The following is a 22,740-nucleotide window of genomic DNA, read 5'->3' as shown; positions in this document are numbered from 1 at the left end:
GAGCTTTCTTGGCTGGACAGGTTCAGTGTTCGAGGAATCCCTTGCAATAGCTCTATACCCTTAAAGCAATCTATAACAAAACGGTGCTCCCCATTAGCCAGGATTCACAAAACCTGAAATTCATCTGACATTCTGAAAAAGTCTCCTGCGGAACAGGTTAACGGTTAACTGAATATACATATTCGATGTATGTATCAAGGCCAGAAAACAATGACTGGCTAATCATTGTTATCTGTGCATGTCACATTCTACATTCAAAATTCTCAGAGGTTTTTCACCTTTTTTCTTTCTTTGTTTTAACTGGGGGACTCACCTTCCATTGGTTGGCTACGAAATACAGTTAAGTGGAAGATAGTATCTCACTGTAATTACATGTAATTCATATGAAAAAGTAAACCTTACATTGGACAATATTGTAGAACACCAGAGGAATCTCCATAGAGTGGTATCTTCCAGTATAGATATATATAAAAAGGAAAACCAACCAACCAACCAACCAAAAAAACCCCAAAAGGAAGAACTTTATACAAGCAGTTAGAGTAATTTTGTTTCAATTAAAGATGCAACTCTCTCTCACTTCTGGCAAGAATAAATTGGTCATGGCACTGCTTCTGCACAGTGCAAAGTATCCTGAGAAATTATTAAGAACAACAAAATACAGGGCCGTCATCACTAAGTTCTTGCACAAAACACAGGAATTAAGTATCTTAAATAAATAAAATAGCAGATAACCTCTATTGTGTCTATCACAAAAAGGGGCGTGTGACTTGGGACACTGCTAATTCTTCCATCACTGATAATTACAAAAGGATTGCATTCAATTACTGTTAGTATCTTTCAAGTTATCTGTGGCCAATAATGTACAAGGAGGTAATTTGTAGTTCAAGTTTCTTTCTTTGTTGTTTTTTTTCTTCAACTAGCTACAAGCTGAGTTTTAAATTTTACACTGAAATATGACTCAAATTTAAAACAAGCCCTCTCGGAGGAGCATTTTCAAATTTTGTGCAACTTTGACGCAGAGCCCAACACAGTCGTACGAAGAGAGACAGTGCATCTTTAAGCTGATTGGCACTGAAATCCCATTTTCTTTAGCTGCATTCTATCAGCTTGGCCAAGTTATCTCGCAACTCTGTTAGTTCAAATATTTTTCCATCAAGAATTTCTAAAAGTGTCTTCAAGTTATTGCGAAAAGCTTCTTGCTCATTCTGACTTTTCTCCAGACGTTGCTCTAGATCAGACAGCTGGCCTTCCAGGTCTTTGTTTCGAATTTCTACTTCCTTCAGAGAAAATACATAACATGTTAATGTGTTGTCTGCAAACAGAAAGCCGTCTAACCTCCTGCTGGCATTCATGTGCTATTTTTTGAGAGACTTTTTAAAACCATTTTTAAAACCCTTTACAGTTTCCAGTAAGCCAAAACCAGAACCCAAACCATTATTATGACTGTATATGTTCTACCTCTTCCTTCATTTTTTAAGTAATTCATCTGAAGGACAGGAACTTTTGGAAAGTGATAAAATTTAGTCAGTGAACAATGGATGTGATACACTTACTCAGGTAACTTACTGCTTCTATCATTCAGAAATGTGCCACCTACAGGTTCTCAAAGGTTTACTTAAGTTCAAGTATTCCCTGATTTTATACTACATGAGTCGCTCCAGGACACAGTCCCCTTTAAATGGTCTCATACAGAAACCCATCCAGAATACTCCTTTATGGATGGAGGAGTACTGCCTTACTCCTGGCTCACATTATAGGTATTTTCACCCTGAAAATTAAGACAGAAACATAATCTAGCAAGACTGATGTCAAGGTGACATTGATTGTAACAGATTTAAACCAGCAAGTGCAAGCTGAATGTCTTGTCTCGCCGCACAGTGCCCTGGAGTGCTCACCTGCCAGACCCACAGTAGTGCAGCTGTGGGAGCAGGGAAATTGCAAGAGACACCAGTGCTGTATGGACAAGCTGGATGGAAAGACGAAGCAGCAGCACCTTACACACACCTGACCTGGGGCAAGCTCAGTTCTCACTCTCAAGGAAGAGAAGCCGATGGGCACCAGCCCACTGGGACTGCCATCAGAGCTCTGGCTTGCGCCTGATGAGGGAGGGAGGTCACAACAAACCAAGTGCCCCCTCTTCCCTCTTCTATCTCATGCCGCAGTCACGTGGATCTGGGATAGCGTGTTGTTATCTGCCCCATTCAATGAAAGCCTTGTAAATTCTCGCTAAATTCTGTGATTTCAGTTACAAAAAACACTTTCGGAGGCAGCAAAGGGACAGTGTATTTAGTACACCATACACCCTATACAGCCCTTCTCTGGAAAAGTTCACAGTGAAGAGTATTTACACTAACACTTTTTCAATTCTGCTTCCCAAAGTCCTACAGCGACTTTGTGTCACAAAACTTTAACAGGCCTGCTCCGAGTTTCTACAACAACTAGTTTCACACAACCATAGGGAGGGAGGTTTGGCAGCAGTCACTGCCCCCAGCATGAGTGACTTCTCTTTCTGCACTCCCACACTCCCACCGCTTTGTTATGTTTCTCCTGTCTCCCTCAAAGCTAGCTAATACATTCATGTTTACACTGGAGAGATCTCAGCTAACCAACCGTAAGAAACAACCTGACCCATACAGAGTATGCATTTGAGCAGTCAAGAGTAACAGATATAAAATCAAAGCCTTGTGTCGAAGTCCATGGCTCAAGACATGTTTCCGCCTGTGAGGGATCTAGTAGCCACATCCTTGCCCAGAGGAGGGAGGGTGACGTGGCCTGCGCTCAGTTTTGGCTCCAAGCCCCTGCAGCAGGGGAGAGCTCTGGGACCCCCAGCAGTGGTGCAGGTGCAGAAGGCAAAGCCTTGGGAACCTGATCTCCTTGTGATTGTGGCTGTTTGTGCAGCCTAGGGTTACACTCCAAGCTGAACCGGAATATACCTCCCTTACCTTTTGTTTAAATGGGCAAGTTAAAAATTACAGAGCTAAGGACACAGCTGAGAGCAGGAATTACCCCTTGCTGCCAGGACCAAGAGAAGAATTAGTTTAACCTGTTCAGCACTGGACGATATAGTTGCCAAAGCGCTACAGGAAGCTAACTGAAAAGAGTATTTGTAGAAACAAAGTAAATAAAATAGGTACATGCTTATGTAGCGATTAGGTACCCCACCACTGCTATAAACGAACAACTGCTTATAACCCAGCCCACCCTCTGAAGGCTCTCCTTCATTAAACCTACTCCTGCCCTCCACACCAGCCACTGACAAGTACTGCTTCTCCTGTCACTGCCCCTCTTCTAGTCACCAACTGTGTGTGCTCTAGGAAGTCTCCTTGCCACTGCCCTTACCTCAGAGATAGTTAATTTCTAAACAGGCAAACTACTGACAAAGGGGACCAATTTGGAACAAATCCATGGATGCATAGATCATTTTATTTTGTGATATCTGGGCCTGAAAAGCATCCCATTTGCCTCTGTCTAGCACTGAGGATCATCTTTCAGGCCCTCCTCAGATTCTCTTAAAACTGAGGAATTTTTCTGCTATGAGCTGTTAGGGTGGGAGTACCCATGTAAAACTGAAAGCTTTACATGGGCTGTAGGAACTTCCATCCATTTTTAGCAAAAGGTTAACTCTCTGATGCTAGTCCCTGCCTTGTATCTCTTCAAATCAGAAGAGCTCCCTTCTTTTGTTTAAACTTCCAGCTTATGTGTTTTATCTGTACTGCATTCTTGACATCTCTTTCCTAATCTGTGTAAATTTCCCAAACATTTCCTCAGATACACTTTCCATCACTCTTCCTCCTGTTTTGTTTCCCTTAACTTATGCTTAACATATTCAATGATGTATGGGAAGTAGAACTAACTGAAATATGCCAGGAGCTGCTGCTTTTAATTTCTGGGAAACATTTCTTCCCAAATTTTACATATGATCCTTACACATATTTACCCTAGATAAGTACCAATGTTTTTTGCAATTCTATCCCCTTACAAGTTCACGTCCGGCTCCTGTGCCGTCTCCTATTACAAATCAGTCTACCTCAAAACTGTTGCTTCTTCACTGTAAGAAATGGAGAGGCGTCCACGTAATGTAATCTGTTACCCTCGTCGTGTCGTTTCACTTTATTTGCAGTTAACCTCATCTAACAATAAACTGACTCTTCCAAAACATTTAGGCTCTTTGGAAGGTGTAATTTACATTGTTTTTTTCAAGCTCTTCCTACAGCAGACATAATTGTTTCTCATATGTTATTTTCCTTTTAAAAAGAAATAAATTATTAACAACTTAGGTTTGTTGTTTGCACTGCAATAATCTTTTGTGGAATTCAGTGCAAGTATCTGAGTAAAATATTCAAACCGTACAGAACAGCTCTATTTAGGAATCAGCCACAGCAATAAAGGTATCTTGACTCAGTGACAGTCACACTGATCATGACTCGCTACTATGCCCATCTTGTCTACGTTGCTAATGAAATTATTAAATAATAAGGGCCCCAATACTTACCCTTCACAGTGATAACATACTGCTCTTCATTGGAATTTGCCAATGATGGATTTCTAATTCATTTCCTGATATGAGTGTGTCAGAAATGCAATACACCTTGAACAGTAATTTCTCTGTATAGCATTTTTCATACAGGCTATATTCCAAAGTATCTGAGAGTTACATAGTCCATTTGCAAGCACAGAGGGAAAAATAAAGCAGAATAAAAAAGAGTGACACAGACAGATATGGACCCTAGAGAAATCACCCTGAAAACAGATGATGAGTCAACTAAGCGAACAGATGTGGTCTGGAGCTACAGAAGAAAACACCATTTAACTGACGTCACAGATGTAGCGTGAAGTGGCTCAGAGAAGGTCAGTATAATCAAAGCAGGATGATTACAGCAAAGCAAAGACTTGAGATCTCTTAGATAGGTTGCATCAGGTCAGCAATAATCTTTTGCCTTAAGAAAGGCAACTTTAATCTCATATCCTAAATGAGCTTTAAATTTACTAATTTAATAGAACCATGTAGAACTATTTTCAGAAACTTCTCACCTACAACATGATGTACGGGCATATATACACAACATATCCATTTGGTTACTCCAGTTATATCAAAAGTAAGCTGCTTACTTTATACAGTGAAATCTTAATAAAAACTCGGCATCTTCTAATCTTTCATCTCTTACTAGTCTCTCATTATTCTGCTTGTTAAGCATAGCTAATTCCTGCCTCTCTACTACTTTTCATAGGATCTTAAAATCTTAAACTGAAATTACTGCATATGCTACTGCTAGAATAATTTCCCAGTTTCATTATAATTTCCCTCTTGAGTCTCTCAGATAAACAGCTGAAAACTCATTTTTAACCTAAAGCCACCAACAGATTTTGGAATAGTGGAGCAGGCAAGCTCAGATGTATTCAAAACAATCTTTAAAGATTGTTTAAAGTAATAAAATATGTTTCCCAAATAATTTGGCTTAAGAATTGGGAAGAATGAAAGAACTCATTTTGTTCTTATGTAGGTTAAAATGAGATTCAAGAAAGTTCCAGTTCATGTAATGCATTTCAAAGAACTCTTGCTTTATGACTGTTAAGCTGTGGCTGGTCTGACGGGGCTTGCTTTCAGTGTAATTTAGGTCGAGCCACAGAACAGCCAGGGTCACCTTTCAGTACTTTGGATTGGGAGCTATTTAATGCCTGAGTTTCCAGTCCTTTCAAAACTATGAAGTCTGAATTCAGAGTTTAAACCACTGAAGGTTTGGGTCAGCCTCATTCTGAAGTCAGATTTCACAAGGAAGGTGCATACCTGCTGGCCAGTCAGCCCAGTGACAGACAGACAGGAGCTCAGACAGGAGCTGAGGGAGGGTATGCTAAGGGCACAGTAATTTCAGTAGGCTGAGGTATCTGGCTTTACACATAGTAACAACCCAGAAAAAAACCAAAAAACCCACAATGACTCTAAATAATTTCAAGAAAAGGCCAAAGTGTGTTTTTGAAATCTGCACTACACAAGAACGCTTTAACCTTTACTTTCTCAGGGCATGTTTAAAAGCTGAATAGAAATTCATCCCAACCTGTCAATACAAAGCTTGACAGTTTCAGTGACACACAAGACCCATGGGAAGACACTGCAGTGAAAATGAGACCAGAACTGCTCAGGACATGTATCAATGAAGGACATATGCTAGCCTGAGAGTACTCTGTGGACTTGTGAATGAAGTTTGGGTCTGTTCACTCAGGTAAAAATAGCAACTTACAGCAGGTGGAAATTTTGATAGAAATTCCTAAGGATCATCCCAACCCACCACTTTGCAGTACAGTCTAAGATACATACTTATCTGGCATCTTCAGTGAATACAGCACACACTGCTGGCGAGAACTGCTCACTCGATGATCAGTTTTTGCCTTCTCTCTAAATCAAGATGATGCACTATAGCTCACCTGTAACTTTTGGGTCAGAGAATCCCTCTGAGCCTGGAGCTCTCTGGCATTGTCGATTTCTTGTTTCAATCCTTCTATTTCCTAAAGGAGAAGAAACAACCTTGCTAGCAACATGTTAGGTGGCTTGGCCTCACTGCAGGTAAGCTGGCTAGCACTTCTCCTGAATCACAGTCCCAAAACAGCGATTCCATTGCGAGTAAGCAACAATACAGATAAGCATTTTCTTTCATAAAAATCCAGGTTTTTCTCTCCCTCACAAAAGATCTGAAATATTTTTTTTTTCCTGGAAAATTAAGGGTCCTTGTAATTAGAGAAACAATTTTATATTTTAAATTCCACTAGAATCTATCCTTCTCCATTTTTTCAAGAGAAAAGTTGCAGTTTTCATCTGCGATCTGCTTATTATGTCTCTAGCAGCAGGGCTGAGCATCAAAAATTGCCTTGATTTGTTTTGACCATCAATTTCTGTAAAAAGAGAATCTAAAAGAAATGGTATCTTAAATTTAGCAAGAAGAAAGTATAAAGGTATTAAAGTAACAAATACAGAAAAAACAATGAATAGAAGAGAAACCTTTTCTTAGCTTACTTTCACAAGTCAAACTCAAAACTAAAATACTAAAAGGTATCAAACTTAAAACTAAAATTTAGCACTTTTCCTTGGAAGGGCATATTGGCATCCCAGAACTCCTTCTGGAAAGATGTCTTTGCAGCCAATGGCTCAGCATAATTCAAAAGTGGATGGGCAACTAAACGGGAAACATTACCAGCCTGAGGCTAATCTCTTAATATGGGGGGTTTCAGAAAAGGCTCTGTTCCATTTTGGGAGGATATTCTCTAGGTACTGTGCCTATCCTGCACCCTCCTTGGAAACACCTAACAACTGCCTCGCTGGAGGCAAGATCATGCAAAACACACTGCATCCCCTGATCACACATACCAGTGACAACTGCTTCTGCCATGGAGGGCTCAAGGGCTCTGGTCTTACAGGAGGCAAATAATCTTTATATGTGGCTCCTTCTACTTCCTTTCTCCCATCCAGAAAGGGATGATTCTTGATTATTCTGTGGCACACACCTGCTTTCCTCTAGGACCCATGCCAATGCAGGTGTAATTCCACTTACTTTTATTTTCTTGCTACTGGTCCAATCCAAGGCACAATAAATATCAAGTTTCAGGGTCGGGGCTTGGTATGTGTTTAAGAAAAGGGCTGATCTTAGGGGATCGTGAAAGTCAGCTCTATTAACATAGCCTGAAAAACAGATCGGCCTGAAAAGGGCATTTGTCTATTACTTGCTACAAACCCTACTCTCCAGAAAAACAGAAGTATGCTTAAGACAGCTTCCCTTCTTAGTGAGTTTGGACTGTGCCAGTGCGATGTCTGCTCCGTTGACTGTTGGCTCTGTTGACTCTGTTGCTTATGACTTACTTTTGCAAACAGAAATGCTTGGTAAAATCAAACAGAAAAATATGATACTTCTTTTTGTTATTGTTCAGACTGATTAATGATATACATGAGGAAACAGTAATCATTTGAAAGAAGCTGAAAAAATTTTACCTCATAGCATCTACAGGAAAATGTCCAATATTTACTAGCCATCACAAGCTTAATATTGAAAGCCTTTAGAAATGACATAACAGAAAAGCCAAGAACAAATATTTGCAAATACCTCTTCTTTTTTCTTCAGCGTAGACTCTAACTCCTGTATTGTCTGGTTTAATTCTGTTTTATGTGTGTGGACTGCATTGGCTTGACTGCTCACACACTCTAGCTCAGTCACCTGTTGAAATGAGTAGAAGCAACACATACAGAATTAATTTCAGCAAATTCAAGGTACTATTACTTCTTTGCAACAACAGATGCCTTTGAAATATACCCTCAGTTCTGGGGGACTTACGTTGATTAAAATCATGAAGGTTAACAAGTTCCTTAACAAATTGTTTGCATAAAATGGTTGCTATGACTTCCTGGAAACAATAAATTTAATATGTTGCAAGCTGAAAAGAACATTAATTAAAACTTATACTTACTAATTATTGAAAATTTTATGAAAGAAGCTGAATTACCATTTCAGAAACAGCAATGACTAGACAATTACACACAGATCTGTCTAACTAATGTCTCCATCTGACAGTTTTTAATGTTGTACCATCTTAATCAACTAAGCCACAATGCTCACCCACTTCCTAGCAAGCCAATTAACATTTCACAGGCTCAATTTTTGACTTGGCATCGACAGTGTAATAGCAGACACTCAGACACCAATGTACAGCTGCCAACTTCTTACTTCCTCTAGTTTCAGATCTCATCTCTAAGACACAAAGCCAAGAGATAATGGGACACAATTTGCATTTGCACTGTTCCTCTTTATTAGCAGACAGCCAACGGTCTCCATCTGCCCTTGGATAAGTTAAGGTACCTGGCAGTATCTTATACTGCCTGGTGTGCCCTTTTTATTTTATTTTTTAAGCGAAGAGATGTTAATACTTTGACATTCACAGATAAACAGTTGTCAAAAAAAAAGCTTCTGCACCAAAGAAATAAAAGCCACGCAGCTAAAGTCTACACAGAAAAGTCTTTGTTCACATACCTCTCACATTACAGATCAAAATACCAGAGAACCCTCATACTGCATGTGTGCACAGAAGCATGCACTAACACCTATTTAACAACAAAATGTTAAAATATTAAAAATACTACTTAAAACTCAATAACTCTTGCCCCCTAAAGTATGACCTATAAATCTTAGTATACAGTTTTCAACAGATCTGCGCCATCTACCTATAATAACTAACAATTCTGGCCCCAAAACTTCTGGGAACAAAGTGCTACCCAACTGTGCAACAAAAACCTTTAAGTCTCCATTTAACTTTCTTGCAAAAGTAGCCCTTAGACAGAGGGTAGGCATTTTCCAGGGCAGTTTTATTTCTTAGATAAAAGAGCATCTAGAGAAATCAAGGTTGGTGCCCTTCAGCACAAATGTAGTCTAGGTAATAAAGCCACTGTGATGTCAGTAGTTTCAGACTCTTACCTATCTGTAGGCTCAAGAGGTAGGTTACAGAGTACAGAGAGAAGTCAAAGGAAAGCCAAGATAAAATATAAGAGAATGAAAACAAAATCCCTATTAACTTTTCCTTTCTGAGTCACAGGGCACAAACTTCCCCTCTGGAACAGCCATGACGTGTCTAGTTTCTTCTACTGGAAAACTGTGGTTAGACATTTTTGCACATCAGGTTTATAAATGGAGAGAAATGAGACTACAGCAAATTCTTGGGAGGGGCAAGGGGAAGGAAGGAGGATGATATAGCTTTGTAACATAACACCAAGAAGAACTATCTTATCTTGTATTTTCTATAGAATCACAGAATGTTTTGGTTTGGAAGGGACCTCCAAAAGTCACCCAGTCCAACACCCCTCTGCAATGGGCAGGGACATCTCCAAACAGATCAGGTTGCTCAGAGCACCATCCAACCTGACCTGGAATGTTTCCTCAGACGGAATATCTACTACCTCCCTGGGCAACTTGTTCAAGTGTTTCACCACCCTCATTGCAAAAAACTTCTTATATCTAGTGTAAATCTCCCCTCTTAGTTTAAAATCATTAACCCTTGTCCTGTCACAACAAGCCCTGCTAAAACGATTGCCCTTATCTTTCTTACAGGTCCCCTTCAAGTATGGAAAGGCCACAATAAGCCTTCTCTTCCTCAGGCTGAAGAACCCCAACTCTCTCAGCCTGTCCTCATAGCAGAGGTGCTCCAGCCCTCTGATCATTTTTGTGGCCCTCTTCTGGACCCTCTCCAACAGCTCCATGTCCTTCTTGTGCTGAGGCCTCCAGAGGTGGACACAGTACTCCAGGTGAAGTCTCACCAGAGCAGAGCAGAGGGGCAGAATCACCTTCCTTGACCTGCTGGCTAAGCTTCTTTTGATGCAGCCCAGGACACAGTTGGCTTTCCGGCCTGCTTTCTGGCTGTACATTGTCAGCTCATGTCCAGCCTTTCATCCACCAGTACCCCCAGCACCTCCACCGAGCTGCTCTCAGTCCCATCATCCCCCAGCCTGTATTGACACCAGGGACTGGCCTGACCCCAGGGGCAGGACCTCGCGCTTGGCTGAGGCCTTCTGCTTGAAACAGGGACAATCCCAAAGTCAAATTTTGTTGCTCCAGGTCTTGCCCAATCGAGAATGCTTCAATTCCTAGCAGGGCTGCCACACAGGTTTTACACAGGTCTTGTATTCCTGACACTGCAGGTTTATTCAGAACTCAAGCTCATTCCTAAGTTTTTGGAAATGTCAAACTCACTCACCTCGCTCACCTTCACTCCTTACGATGTTTAATTTCTCAAACATTTCCAAGCTTTTCTGTTGAACTCTGTCTTGGAGGTGAAAGCCTCTGTAAGCCGAGGACTAGGGTTGTTAGAGCAACCGAGGGTCAGGCCCTCTCCTACCTGCTGTGAAAGACTGGAACATTGTACGGTAACCTCGAAGAAGGTCAATCTCTTTATTAAAGCTGTTGCACTCAGTAATACCCACTGGCTCTTACCAAGCACCAGCACAGTGAATACTCATGTACACAAAGTGTAAGAGCCTCAAATGGGGAGACAAAATAAAACCCAGCCCCTAAACCCCCTCTGTCCTAACACCTAGAAGCTTGAATCAAGTGTGCAGAGATGTCTCAGCCTGTGACTAAGGAGGCACTTGGACCCCCACTATTCTCTATATGGTTTCCTCTGCCCTGATACACGGAGCGAGGATAGATGCATTGGTGCAAGCTTAGAATCCAGCGAGGCTGGTGGATTGAAATGCAGTGGATGAAATGTTACTGCTCTTGGCTGGGTGTATTCTCACTGCCTGAGAACAGCTTCACAACAGCCCTGCCAGCTGCGTGGCTCACAGGAATGCTCCCCAGTACACTATGGTCCCTAGATACCTATTGAAATTGCTTATGCAAACACAGCTAATTTTGCTTCAGCAGAGCAAGGAGTGCTTTCACAAACCTTCTTGCCAACAGAGGGAACTGCTGTCAAAAGGGCAATTAATTGCCAACACTAGAAGGGCTATGATATCTTACTCTGGTCCAGCTTTTCTCTGGGCAAACATCCATCTCTTAACTGCTTATGCAAGAAAATGATGCATTGTTCAACTGTTTTATTTACTGTTTTTTGAAAAATCAGTTAACTGGGAAAAAAAACAAATTAAATGAAGAAAACAGGGTTACTTTAATCACAGTCCTATTTAAATGCCCATCCCTACAGAGATCTGAAAAGATGTCGGATATTTTAATGATGTTATCTTCTTGAATGTAACTGTAACAAAGAAAATAATACAGTGACCCTTTCAAAAAAACATCTGTAGAGTAAGATGGGCTGGAAAATGATGCAATATAAAGAATATGCAACTGAAAACAGAAATAACAGAAGATAAAGCCCTAGGCAAAAATCTGGATAGCATTTACTTGCTCTATTTCCTTGTTTCAAATGGAATTTATTTTTCTCATGACCAATGGTCCAAAAATCATTAAAAATAACTGTTTATGCATTACATGCAGAAGGGGGCATAAAAGGAAGCTAAAAGGCTTTAGTCTGACCCTCCCACACGCTACTTTCAGGGACACCTCCTCATTCAGCGTTTTCTGTTTGAAAGCAAGGCTCAATCAAACATTCAAGCCTTTGCACAGCAACACTGAGCAATGTACCTGTGATTAAGTCTTATTTCCAGTGCAGAATTCAGCCTGAAAGAACAGTCTTTGAACAACAACTGATTAAACAAGGTTCTTCTATTGTGGCAGTGTAAGACTTCACTGACTTGCATATCTGAAAAAAGCCCATATTCGGGCTTCGTATTTGAGACTAAAAAAGAAGAAAGTATTGTTCCTAGCCTCCGCTTCTTTATTTTGCATCTATCATCCAGGTAAGAATTGCACGTAGGGAAAAAAAAAAATCTGAAAGGGCTTTTCAGTGACTATTTAATGAGCTAACTCTTCTAGTATATGGCTGGTGTTATATTTAACTGCATACTTCAGTGAGAAATACATCAGCTGAAATAAGATAGCATGGCAACGTGCTCTGGCACAGCCTAGACTTTCTCAGCAGAGCCCATTCTAGAGTTTTCTGGAAATTTTAATCTCGGGTCAACAGCCTATAAATAGAGGAGGATGCCAGGCAGAAGTTTTCATTGCAGCAGACAGCTAGCACACACTGGGCTGCTGGGAAGACTCTGTAGGAGTGAGGCAGGAGAAACAGGCTTGATGCGAGCTTAAGACAGTGACTGCCCAAAGCTCTGGAGCACTGAAGAGCCTCTCAAAGAGAAGAAACCAAATCAAATTACAGAGAAACCAGGAGGGGAGACTGCATCAAATCCCAACATAGACAACAACTACTTCACAAGCAAAGACTTCAGGTAGGGGCAAAGAAGCGGGAATAACAGAAATATTCTGAGTGGTCACTTTTCCCAAGAACTTATTGACAACTGAACCTGTGCTATGTTTGCTGCAGGTTGATTCATATTTCCAAACCACCTTCTTGAGATAAGTTTGTACACTTCCGATCTCAAACAATAGTTTTTACTCAGCATTTTAAGTTCAGTACCAACAGATAGTGAAATTCCTTCTAAGCTTCATACAGAAATTACTTCAACTGCTACAGAAACCCAAAGAAAGACAGTTTAGAACACAGAATCATAGAATTGTTTAGCCTGGAAAAGACCCTTAAGATCATCACTTCCAACCATCAACCTAGGACTGCCAAGTCCACCAATAAATCTTGTCCCTCAACACCACATCTATATGTCTTTTAAATACTTCCAAGGATGGTGACTCAAACACTTCCCTGTGCAGCCCAATCCAGTGCTTTACAACCCTTTCAGTGAAGAAATTTTTCTTCATATCCAACCTAAACCTCCCCTGGTGAAACTTGAGGCCATTTCCTCTTGTCCTATCATTTGTTACTTGAGAGAAGAGACTGACCCACACCTCACTACAATCTCCTTCCAGGTAGTTGTTAGTGAGGAATAAAGTTTCTCCTCAGCCACCTTTTCTCCAGACTACACAACCCAGTTCCCTCAGCTGCTCCTCACAAGACTTGTTCTCTAGGCCCTTCACCAGCTTTGTTGCTCTTCTTTGAACACACTCCAGCACCTCAAGATCTTTCTTACAGTGAGCAGCCCAAAACTGGACACGGTATTTGAGGTGCAGACTCACCAGGCCCTCCGTAGAGCCTCCCTACCACCCAACTTCTTGTCGTTTGCAAACTTACTGAGGGTGCACTTGATCTCTTCATCCACATCACTTACAGAGATACTAAATAAAACTGGCCCCACTCGTGAGCCCTGGGGAACATCACCCCACTCAATTTGGTGTCATCTGCAACCTTATTGAGGGTGCACATAATCCCCTCATCTGGATCATTGATAAAGGTGTTGAAGAGGACAGGCCCCACAACTGGATCATGGGGAACACCATTTGTGACTGGCCACCAACTGGATTTAACTCCATTTGCCACCACTTTTGGGTCCCACCATCCAGCCATTTTTTTAACCACATTGCCAATATATTTTCAGTGTAGCTGTAGCCTATTTTATATAATGGACACTTGTGGTTTCCTAGTGGTATTTTTACCCCTCCTAAGTACTGTGGAATGCAATATCCAAGGTCTACTAGCTCAGGCTGTAACAGAACAGCCAGAGTGCTCACATGCAAGACTCAAGTATTACTTACGAATTTCAGGCTGGTTGAGTTACATCCCTAAATGGATCATAACTGTGACTGTGACAATATTATTCCATCAATAACTCAAGATGAACCTCCTACAAAGAAAAAAGAGCCCTTTCCTTTCTGCAAGGAGAAATGATGTTGCATGGCTCAGCCAAATTAGGACTAACTGCTTAAAGTTTCACATAATTTATGCAGCTGAAGCTTGTCAGTTCTTCATGGTGGGCAGTAAGACACAAGACAGCATGCAAGCTAATCATAAAAATAATTCCAGTATCGCTTTCAAGAATGAAAAACTCTGGAAAGATTTTTGGTACTAAGAAATGTGAAAATGCAGAAAACAAGCAAAATTGCTTTTCAAGGTTGCTGCTGAAAGAACAGAAAGCACACTGTAGCATTATTCATATAGATCACTTCTGACAGCAAATTAATTATTGTAGTTTTCCAAGATTTACCCATAGACAAAATGACAAGCTGGGGACAGGGGGGAGTTTTGTGCACTACCAACAATATATGACTTTTTTCAACAGAGAAAACAATTAAAGATTTTGCTGAAAAGGATGGTCTTTTTCTCTGTGGGCACTCATGCCTCAAGCCATCGAAATATCAAAATGTTTTCCCCAGTTATTCATTTCTACAGAGATGAAAGAAGAACAATCCATCATCTGCTTGACTTTTGTGAAGAAAGTAATGAAACTGCTGTAGGAATATTTGAAAATACAAGAAGTTTGCTAAAATTGATGCTTTGAGCTTCAGCCACACATTATGATTTGCAACTGAGACTGGTAATAGTAACTTCAGGGGACATCCCGTTCTCTGCAATCTAATAATTAGCAAACACTTTTCCCAGCTATCTGTCCAGCTGATTAAACACATGCAGCAGCAAACACACTACAGATAAGTCATCCTTTAATCCTGAGGATTTAAATACAGTAATTTCCTCATTCTCCAGCAGTTTTGGAATTACAGGATATATTTCATTCTACAGAGCTTTGACTATGTAAAGATTTTGTGACATGCCTCCACACGCTTTTCATAACTTGCAGATAAATAGATCTTAACACTTTTCTTAGGTTTCTTATGATGATCATGGGGATGAGAGACCCTTCTCTGAAAACTTTTTTCTTTCCTTTCCCAGTGACAGTAGTTTGGTTGGTTGTTTTGTTTGGGGTTTTTTTTTTCAAATTATTATCTTGTGTATGACACATTCGGTGAAAGTGAATTCTCAGGAAAAAAAAAATTAATGAAATAGCCTTGAGTCCTAATTGCAAATCAGCTCTCAAAAAACAATCATGGCAAACAGAAAAAGACAGAAAAGACTTGCCTTCAATTCGCTGTACATTAAAAACATAACCTGATTCATCTGCTCTTCCTGAACAGAGACTGTCTTTTTAGCAAACTGTAATGATTAACCAAGGGTTGAACCTTGATAAGGGCTATATGTGGGTTATTCGTATTACAAATCACACACAGGAAGGATGCTGAGAGTACGTGCTGTATTTTAGAAATCCTGTCCCAGGAAATGCTCTGATAGCCTAACATCAAGACTGACAACACACCATTTCAAAAATAATATGGAACTTACAACAGCTGAAATGGATATTGGAGGAGCAAAAAATGTACATCTGAGACAAAAATACACATCACCTGAAATAAAATGCTTGTATTTTTCCTTTAGTTTCTGCTAATGCCATGCAAAGAAGGTGGTCAGCCTCTGCAAGGGTTTCTCAAGGATTTTTAAAATGTTACTCTGAATTTCTTTTTATTATAAACTAGTTTCACTGTGAGAAGGATAACCAACCTTAGGCAGACAATTACAGCCTGATTTGAAACATAAACTCTTTTTAAAGTCAGGATTGTACCTTCAAAAATGAAGAAGTCACTATATTCCCGTATGTCTTCTAAAAAAATCTACAACCAGTTAGAACAACTAGCCTTTCCAGAACTTATTACGTCACAGAAAACCCAGAACTCCAGAACATCCAGAACTCCCCAGAATATCTCTCGTTGTCAATATTTAACATTATGACCTCACTTGGGCAAGGGCTGCCCTCTTTTTTTATCTTTTCAGGAGTTTCTAGTGCAACAAGAGTTTGCTTGCAATTCCAGATCAAAGGACTGCATATGTAAATATACGGACTTCGGTGTTCATTTTTCTGTGCCCTCAGAATTGGTTCATCTGCACACACATTTCTTTCAAATAAATGTATAGACAAATACTAACAAAATGATAATCCCATTTTGACTAAATTGCCAAGCTACCCATATCTACCCTGCAAAATGCTCATCTGTTTTCATTACAAACCAAAAATATCAAGCTGCCATGGAGCCACATGCTAATTACAATATCTTACGAAGGAAGTCACACTTGGATAATTTTTGTCTTTAATCAATCAAGCCAAATGTAAATATAATGTATGTTTGGATTGTTCAGTGATAATAAGAAAGGCAGGATGACAAGAGATGGACACCACAGAAAAAAGGTGCATTGCCAATAAATTATTGGATCAAAACTCCATTCAGAAATTTCTTGTTACCACAGTTTCTGCCGCCCTCTTTCGTAATTCCCACTTTGAGATAATGTCCTCCCCCAGCCACATAAAACCAAGTATTTTTTCATGGTAGTCCCACAGTTGTGTTAGTAAGACTTATCAGCAAGTGTAAAGCCCACAGTGTGGGCTCTGATTCAGCAAGTAACTTCATCACCTCTATATGTTCAAAATTTAGTTTGGGTTATTCAATTATTAATGCAGCTGGTAGAAACAGGGAGGTGACAGCTAAAGGGTCTGCAAAGATTTTCTATAGATAAACTGAGCAGATGGTTTATATAGCATTCCATACCTCTTGTGGATTTTAATAACTGCTTTTACAGATTGCTGTTTTATTTAAGTAGCACAGAAATAGCCTAATAAAATGACTATGGTTTTACTTCTGTATGTTCATGCATTTTTTTTTAATATCCGCTCTAAAATCTCTTCATAACAGTAGTGAAATCAGGGTCCATTATTTGCCAGGTGGTTTTGACGGCTACTTAGAACTTCCTCATCCTTATTTCATTCATTGAATAAAAGAACCAGAACATAATACGTTAATTTTATCTTATTTCCTAGGAATTCGAGAATTTACCTCTTTATTCTTTTCAGAATACTCAAGAGTTTGATCACTTCCCTTCATCTCTTTTCATCTGAGGTTTTTTTTCCCTCTGATGAATGACCGTCAAGGACTGCAGCTATTATTAGTATTATTATGCACTCCTGTTATTATTCTGTGCTATTGCCCAGTATCATAGGATGATTTACTTCAGCAGTTACCATGCAAGAAAAAAATTCATCATGTTCATTTTTAACATGACAAAGATGGAACTTTGGATTACTTTCCATAAATCTTACCAGCATTCAATCCTTTCCTTTTTGTGGTATCAGGGTTAATGTCAGCACCAAAGCTATGCTATCTGTCTGAAGCAGCTCACTTCAGGGCTTTTCTTTCTGTTACTGAGCTAAACTCACGAATCCCTTCTGACTTCAAAAAGGTGTGTAGGAGTGCTCCCCAACCCCGATTAAGGGAAAGCCTTGTTGGTAAGTTGCTTCTGAGCAGATTAGAGGAGAGAAGGATGATATCCAAGTTAAGCTCTTAACGGGTATCACATCTTCCCAGAATTATCATGTTTCTGTATTTGAGAGGGAAAAATCTATACACTCATTTAGCAAACTTCTGAAAAATACAATGTCTGTCAAAATACCAAATTACAGTATTTCTGACTCAAGCTCACAATATATCAGAAGCAATCACAAAACTTTAATTTATTGAGACCTTTGCACTCAGCCATGCTCAATCTGTATTTTTTTTTGTCTCAGTTATAGGCACAGAACAAACGAAAGACGGAAGACAGAAGCCTCAGACAAAGCAGATAAATGAAGGTAAATAAGAAAAACTGAAATTATGGATGACTAAATCTTATACGTAATCAGAAATAAAAAATAATAAATTATATTAATTTTAAAAACACAATAAAAATCAAAGACATTTGCATTTTAACTTCCCTTATTTTAAAAAGTAAACAATGTCATATACAAAAAAACTATTTCAGTCGATTCTGACTTTACAACAGATTTCATTACAGTCAAATTTGTTTACAACAAATACTGCATGAGATGAAAGACGCAGTTTACCACAGTGAATGGAAAAATAGTAGGAGATAAAAGAATGAAATGTTATGTAAAATCAAAGGATGTTTATAAATAAAACATGACAAAGTTCAAACTGTGGAAGAAGGTAGCATAAGAAGTCAACTAGTAAAACAGTATTAGCAATAACATATTTTTTTAATACAAAGAGGAAACTATTTATGTAAATAAGGTTACTTATAATGCTGTTTATATGAAGAAGAAACTGAAGATGGAAATAATAATACAAAGTTTACTAATCAATATGCATTTCTTCTCCCGCCACACCACACTTGACAGAGGGTAAGAGCCTGATGTAGCTTGCAGACAGATGACTCAGGCGCCAAAACTTGTATATAAACCTAAACCACATAAGGAGTGAAAACCACAATTGCATTATACATAAACCACATAATATATTATTAAATTGACCTAAATAAAGCAGCTGATGTCGGAAGTACAATTCTTCCTTTTGGCAATTCGTCTATTTTACACAATACTCTGAGCTTGCAAGTGAGTGTATCCCAATGCATACGTATCTACATACATCCTTCTTCTCCAGAGGGTAAGATACTGTGACAGCTAAGTTTTCCATACGAAACAACTACAACTGAACATGCAAATTAATTTCCAAATTTCTCTTTCTCCTTGAAATCAACTTTTCTACGAATATTTCTAAAAATCCAGAAACTTTCTCAGCAAAGTTTCTTTTTGATCAAACTCCATTTTGCTTCCAAACTGACAAAAGATGTGAGTTGTAGCACAGCACAATTTCAATTACATCAGGTATTAAGAAAAATAATTTGACAAGGTGGTCAATCACTGGAACAGGCTGCCCAGAAAGGCTGTGGGATCTTCATATTTTGAGACTTCATCCACATCCCTGAGTAACCTGATCCAGCCCTGGAGTTGGATCTGACTTCAAAGCTGCCCCCCTGCTTTCAGTGGAGAAATGGACCAGTGGAGAATTGAATTCCAAAACTTCAAAGTTCCCCTCCATGCTAATTTAAATTAATCTGTGTTCTGAAACTAGGGATGAAGTTCATTTTGTCTGACTAGAATTATATCTATAGAACTACTTAGATTATTATCCTATGGAGGAAGACAAGCATTTACAAAAGCAAATTCGACTCAACACCTTGACCAGTTTACCTAAGACTGGCACACTTTCTCTTCATGCTTTCTTCTTCCCAAGAATTACAAGGAAAAAAGATTACCATCTTAGACTTAATGTATAGCTTCTACATCCAAGGTGAGACAGATTCCAGTTTGAGGAACACTTTTTGGATGAACTGCAGCTACGGTTTTATACTGAGCTTAAAGGATAAACGGAGAAGAAAGATAACACAACACAGTGACTTAACACTACTTGCCACCACATGTACCATAACCAACAGTCTCCAGATCTGCCACTTTAACAGCACATTTTCAATCTGTGTGAGAGAGAAGCATCCGACCTGCCGTATCTTTTTGAAATGGGGCACTATTTCTATTTGAAAGATTTGTCTCCAGCATGCAGGTTAGCAGAGCTCTCATATCACACCATACGGATTAACATATTGAAATCGGGTTTTTTTACACGATCTGCATACTTTTGCCTAGAGAGTTCAATTTATTGGGTTGGTGAACTCCCTATTTTTCTAACAGCAATTCCACCAGAGGGCAGTTCTCTTGATGAACTACCCTGTCAAAATTTACAGGCATGCCCAGAGAGCCACAAGCACAGAGTGTTCCTATATTCTACATGAGATATCAACAAGCCCTGAGGTCACATAGTACAGAAACATTTAGTACAGGCAAGTAAATGCTGATCACAAGAGCACAATGATGTCATGTTATAAGATTTTGTATTCCCTCAGAAATACAAATAATTGCAGGAAATTTGCTGGGCAAAGGTTATGAAAAATCATCAGTCATTAATGAATGTAGCTATGAAGACTTGGTTACTACTTCTCTTAAACATAGTATGATGTACAAGCAAAGTGACATGTTAAAATTTCCTACATTCATTGATTGTTTCTCCCAGTAACACGTTTTAAATAAGATTTGACTAAGAGGGATAGTAAGATCAAGCAAAAGGCATCTTTGCATGTCTTGTGTGGTTGGGTCTCCCCACAGCAAATGCAGCTGGGTTTTTTTGTGTGTTACTTTTCTTCCTTAGGTAAGGATTGTATTGGCTCAGCTTTGCAACAAAACCTGTTAATACACTTTATTAGGAAGAATGCTATTTCATGTCCATGTTTTAGCCATGAGTTCTTCATTGCTAAACCTATCTCATGGTTAAATCCACCCGAACCTCCGTGCTGTCATAATTTTAACAGAAGCTTGTAATTTATATAATTTTATCAAGAATTACTATTATAATCTATTCACGAACCTGAAGCACAGGTGCGAACTCTCACCCTTCCGAAGGAAAAGCTTAAATGAAGTTAAACGCAGCGCGAAAGTCTCCCTCTGAACAAATGCAAATTACAAGCTTGTGCCTGACTGGAAAAATTCTGAAGCAAACCAGTTTTGTCAGCTACTTCCAATTTCTTGAGCTGAAAGCACTCTGCAAAGAGCACCACTTTAAATTACACTTCATGGTCCAGCCAGCTATGGCACACACAGTTACATTCCATTGGAAATTGTTTTCTTCCCTATCAAATAATTTGGCTGGGACTTCAGGTTCCTTGTCTGCAAGTCCAGGACAGCCCCAACAACCTGCCATTTCCTCAGGTTTCTCAAGCTCAAGGGAATTCTTGCTACTGTTCCACATCCCCAGGTTAGATGTACCCTGATGAATCTCTCCCCCCAAGATGAGTATGAGCCTTGTTCTTGGGATTACTAACAGCCTACAGCTGGACAGGTGCAGCACAGGTCTGAAAGAATCCTTTGTAATTCGCAGGAACTAGCTAACTGTAATTGCTGTATCTTCTTTCATTTAGGTGAGTATAGTATACAAAATCAAATTAAAAATTCTGCCATGTTTGCTACTTGACCTTTAGATTCTTGTCAGCATATGCATAAAACGTGTTTTCGTGCAAAAAAGCAAACCTTGTCTTTGTTTTTATTTTCTTAACTAAGTACATCTCCTTGATACTATTCTAAGTTTACTGATATTACAAAAGCAATAGCATCATCAAAGACATCTTCCCTCCATACACGTGCTATCTTGACTTCACTTTGCATGAAAATGTGCCCTGAGCTATGTATGATGACAAACTCATATGGATAAGGGCAAACAGATTATACAATACATGAAGAGTCACATGTGAAAGGAGAATAGAAACGAAAATATTGTATAGTTGTTTTCATAATGCAGCCTTCAACCTTGCCCACTTTACTCCTTTCTCAAACACTGTCATTCCTTCCCCCACTGTGCACTAATTTATGGATTGCCAAATGACCTTCTGCAAAATTTACAGTGAAGGGAACAGGATCCAATCCGTCGTCTATGAAAGTGGGAGCAGATCTCTAATTGCATATAAAGATCTTGAATCTATGTTCAGTTTTCCTTAGGTGCAAGGATCAGAGGAAGCTCTTCGTCTTTGTTATATGTGGAAACTACAACGTGTTTCTTTAACTTACAGATCTTACGTCAGGTTTCTTAACTAGTGGGCTTAAATGCAAGAGAGTCTAAACCTTAATGCTACGGTGAACCAGATATGATGGTATCAAATGAAGAGTGAAAGGTTGCAAACACGACGTAAGGTTAGATAACTCTTCCTTCAACGATACATTTGTAGAAAAAGAATTGCTACAAAGGAAAGAATTTCCCAATGGGGGAACTCTGTGTGCTTTAAAGTAATCACTAACACCTGTCTCACAGACTGGCCTAAAACCCCAACAAAACACTTACTTGTTTTACTTGAAAACGATCGAATACAGTCACCAGTACTCCCACCTCAAAGATCCTGGCCGTTTGCCTCAACTTACCCGCTTATGAAGACGTTCGGCTTCCTCCTGATACGCAGCAAGTTGTTGCTTCCATTGTTTTACATTGGCAGTGGACTCCAGCAGGGCTGCTGTGAGCTTAGCGTTATTTCCCTTGAGCGTAGCCAGTTCTGCCTCCCAATGCTTGCTGATTGTCGAACTGCACAGACAGAATGAGAACGGTCAGAGCCCCCAAACCTCTTCCTGCCTTTTGTTTTTCCTTAAAACATCTGATTTTTTTTTCTAAATATCCAGGAACAATAGAATTATGCAAAAATCCTACGACTGAATGTCCAAATGAGAATCCAAATGCTCAAATCATCAAAACTATGTATTCAGCAAATAGAGATGTATCATTACTGGAAAACAACCTCTACCCTCCCAGTTCAACAGAGTATTTTTTAATAAAATATTAAGGATGACGAAATCCACATCAGCTTCCCAAAAGCAATGAAATGTAGTTCTAGAATATGTATATGATTAGTCACTATTTTAATATATATCAATATTGAGTGGAAGCACTTTTTAAATCTACCACT

General features: G+C 39.4%; 1 protein-coding gene across 1 annotated transcript; it reads right to left on the bottom strand.

Annotated features, from left to right (window-relative positions):
• Positions 1-323: 323 nt before the first annotated feature.
• LOC104499705 (homer protein homolog 1) lies at positions 324-22,361 on the bottom strand (the record flags this gene model as incomplete). Its single annotated transcript, XM_010143251.1, has 4 exons — positions 324-1,277; positions 6,421-6,501; positions 8,088-8,198; positions 22,205-22,361. Coding segments are annotated over 4 exons (538 nt in total), but the record flags the coding sequence as incomplete, so codon positions are not given.
• Between the last annotated feature and the right edge of the window lie 379 nt (positions 22,362-22,740).

The sequence above is a fragment of the Buceros rhinoceros genome, unplaced genomic scaffold, assembly GCF_000710305.1.
Source record: "Buceros rhinoceros silvestris isolate BGI_N320 unplaced genomic scaffold, ASM71030v1 scaffold12329, whole genome shotgun sequence".
Taxonomy (NCBI): Eukaryota; Metazoa; Chordata; class Aves; order Bucerotiformes; family Bucerotidae; genus Buceros; species Buceros rhinoceros.
This window is presented reverse-complemented; position numbering and strand designations above follow the sequence as displayed.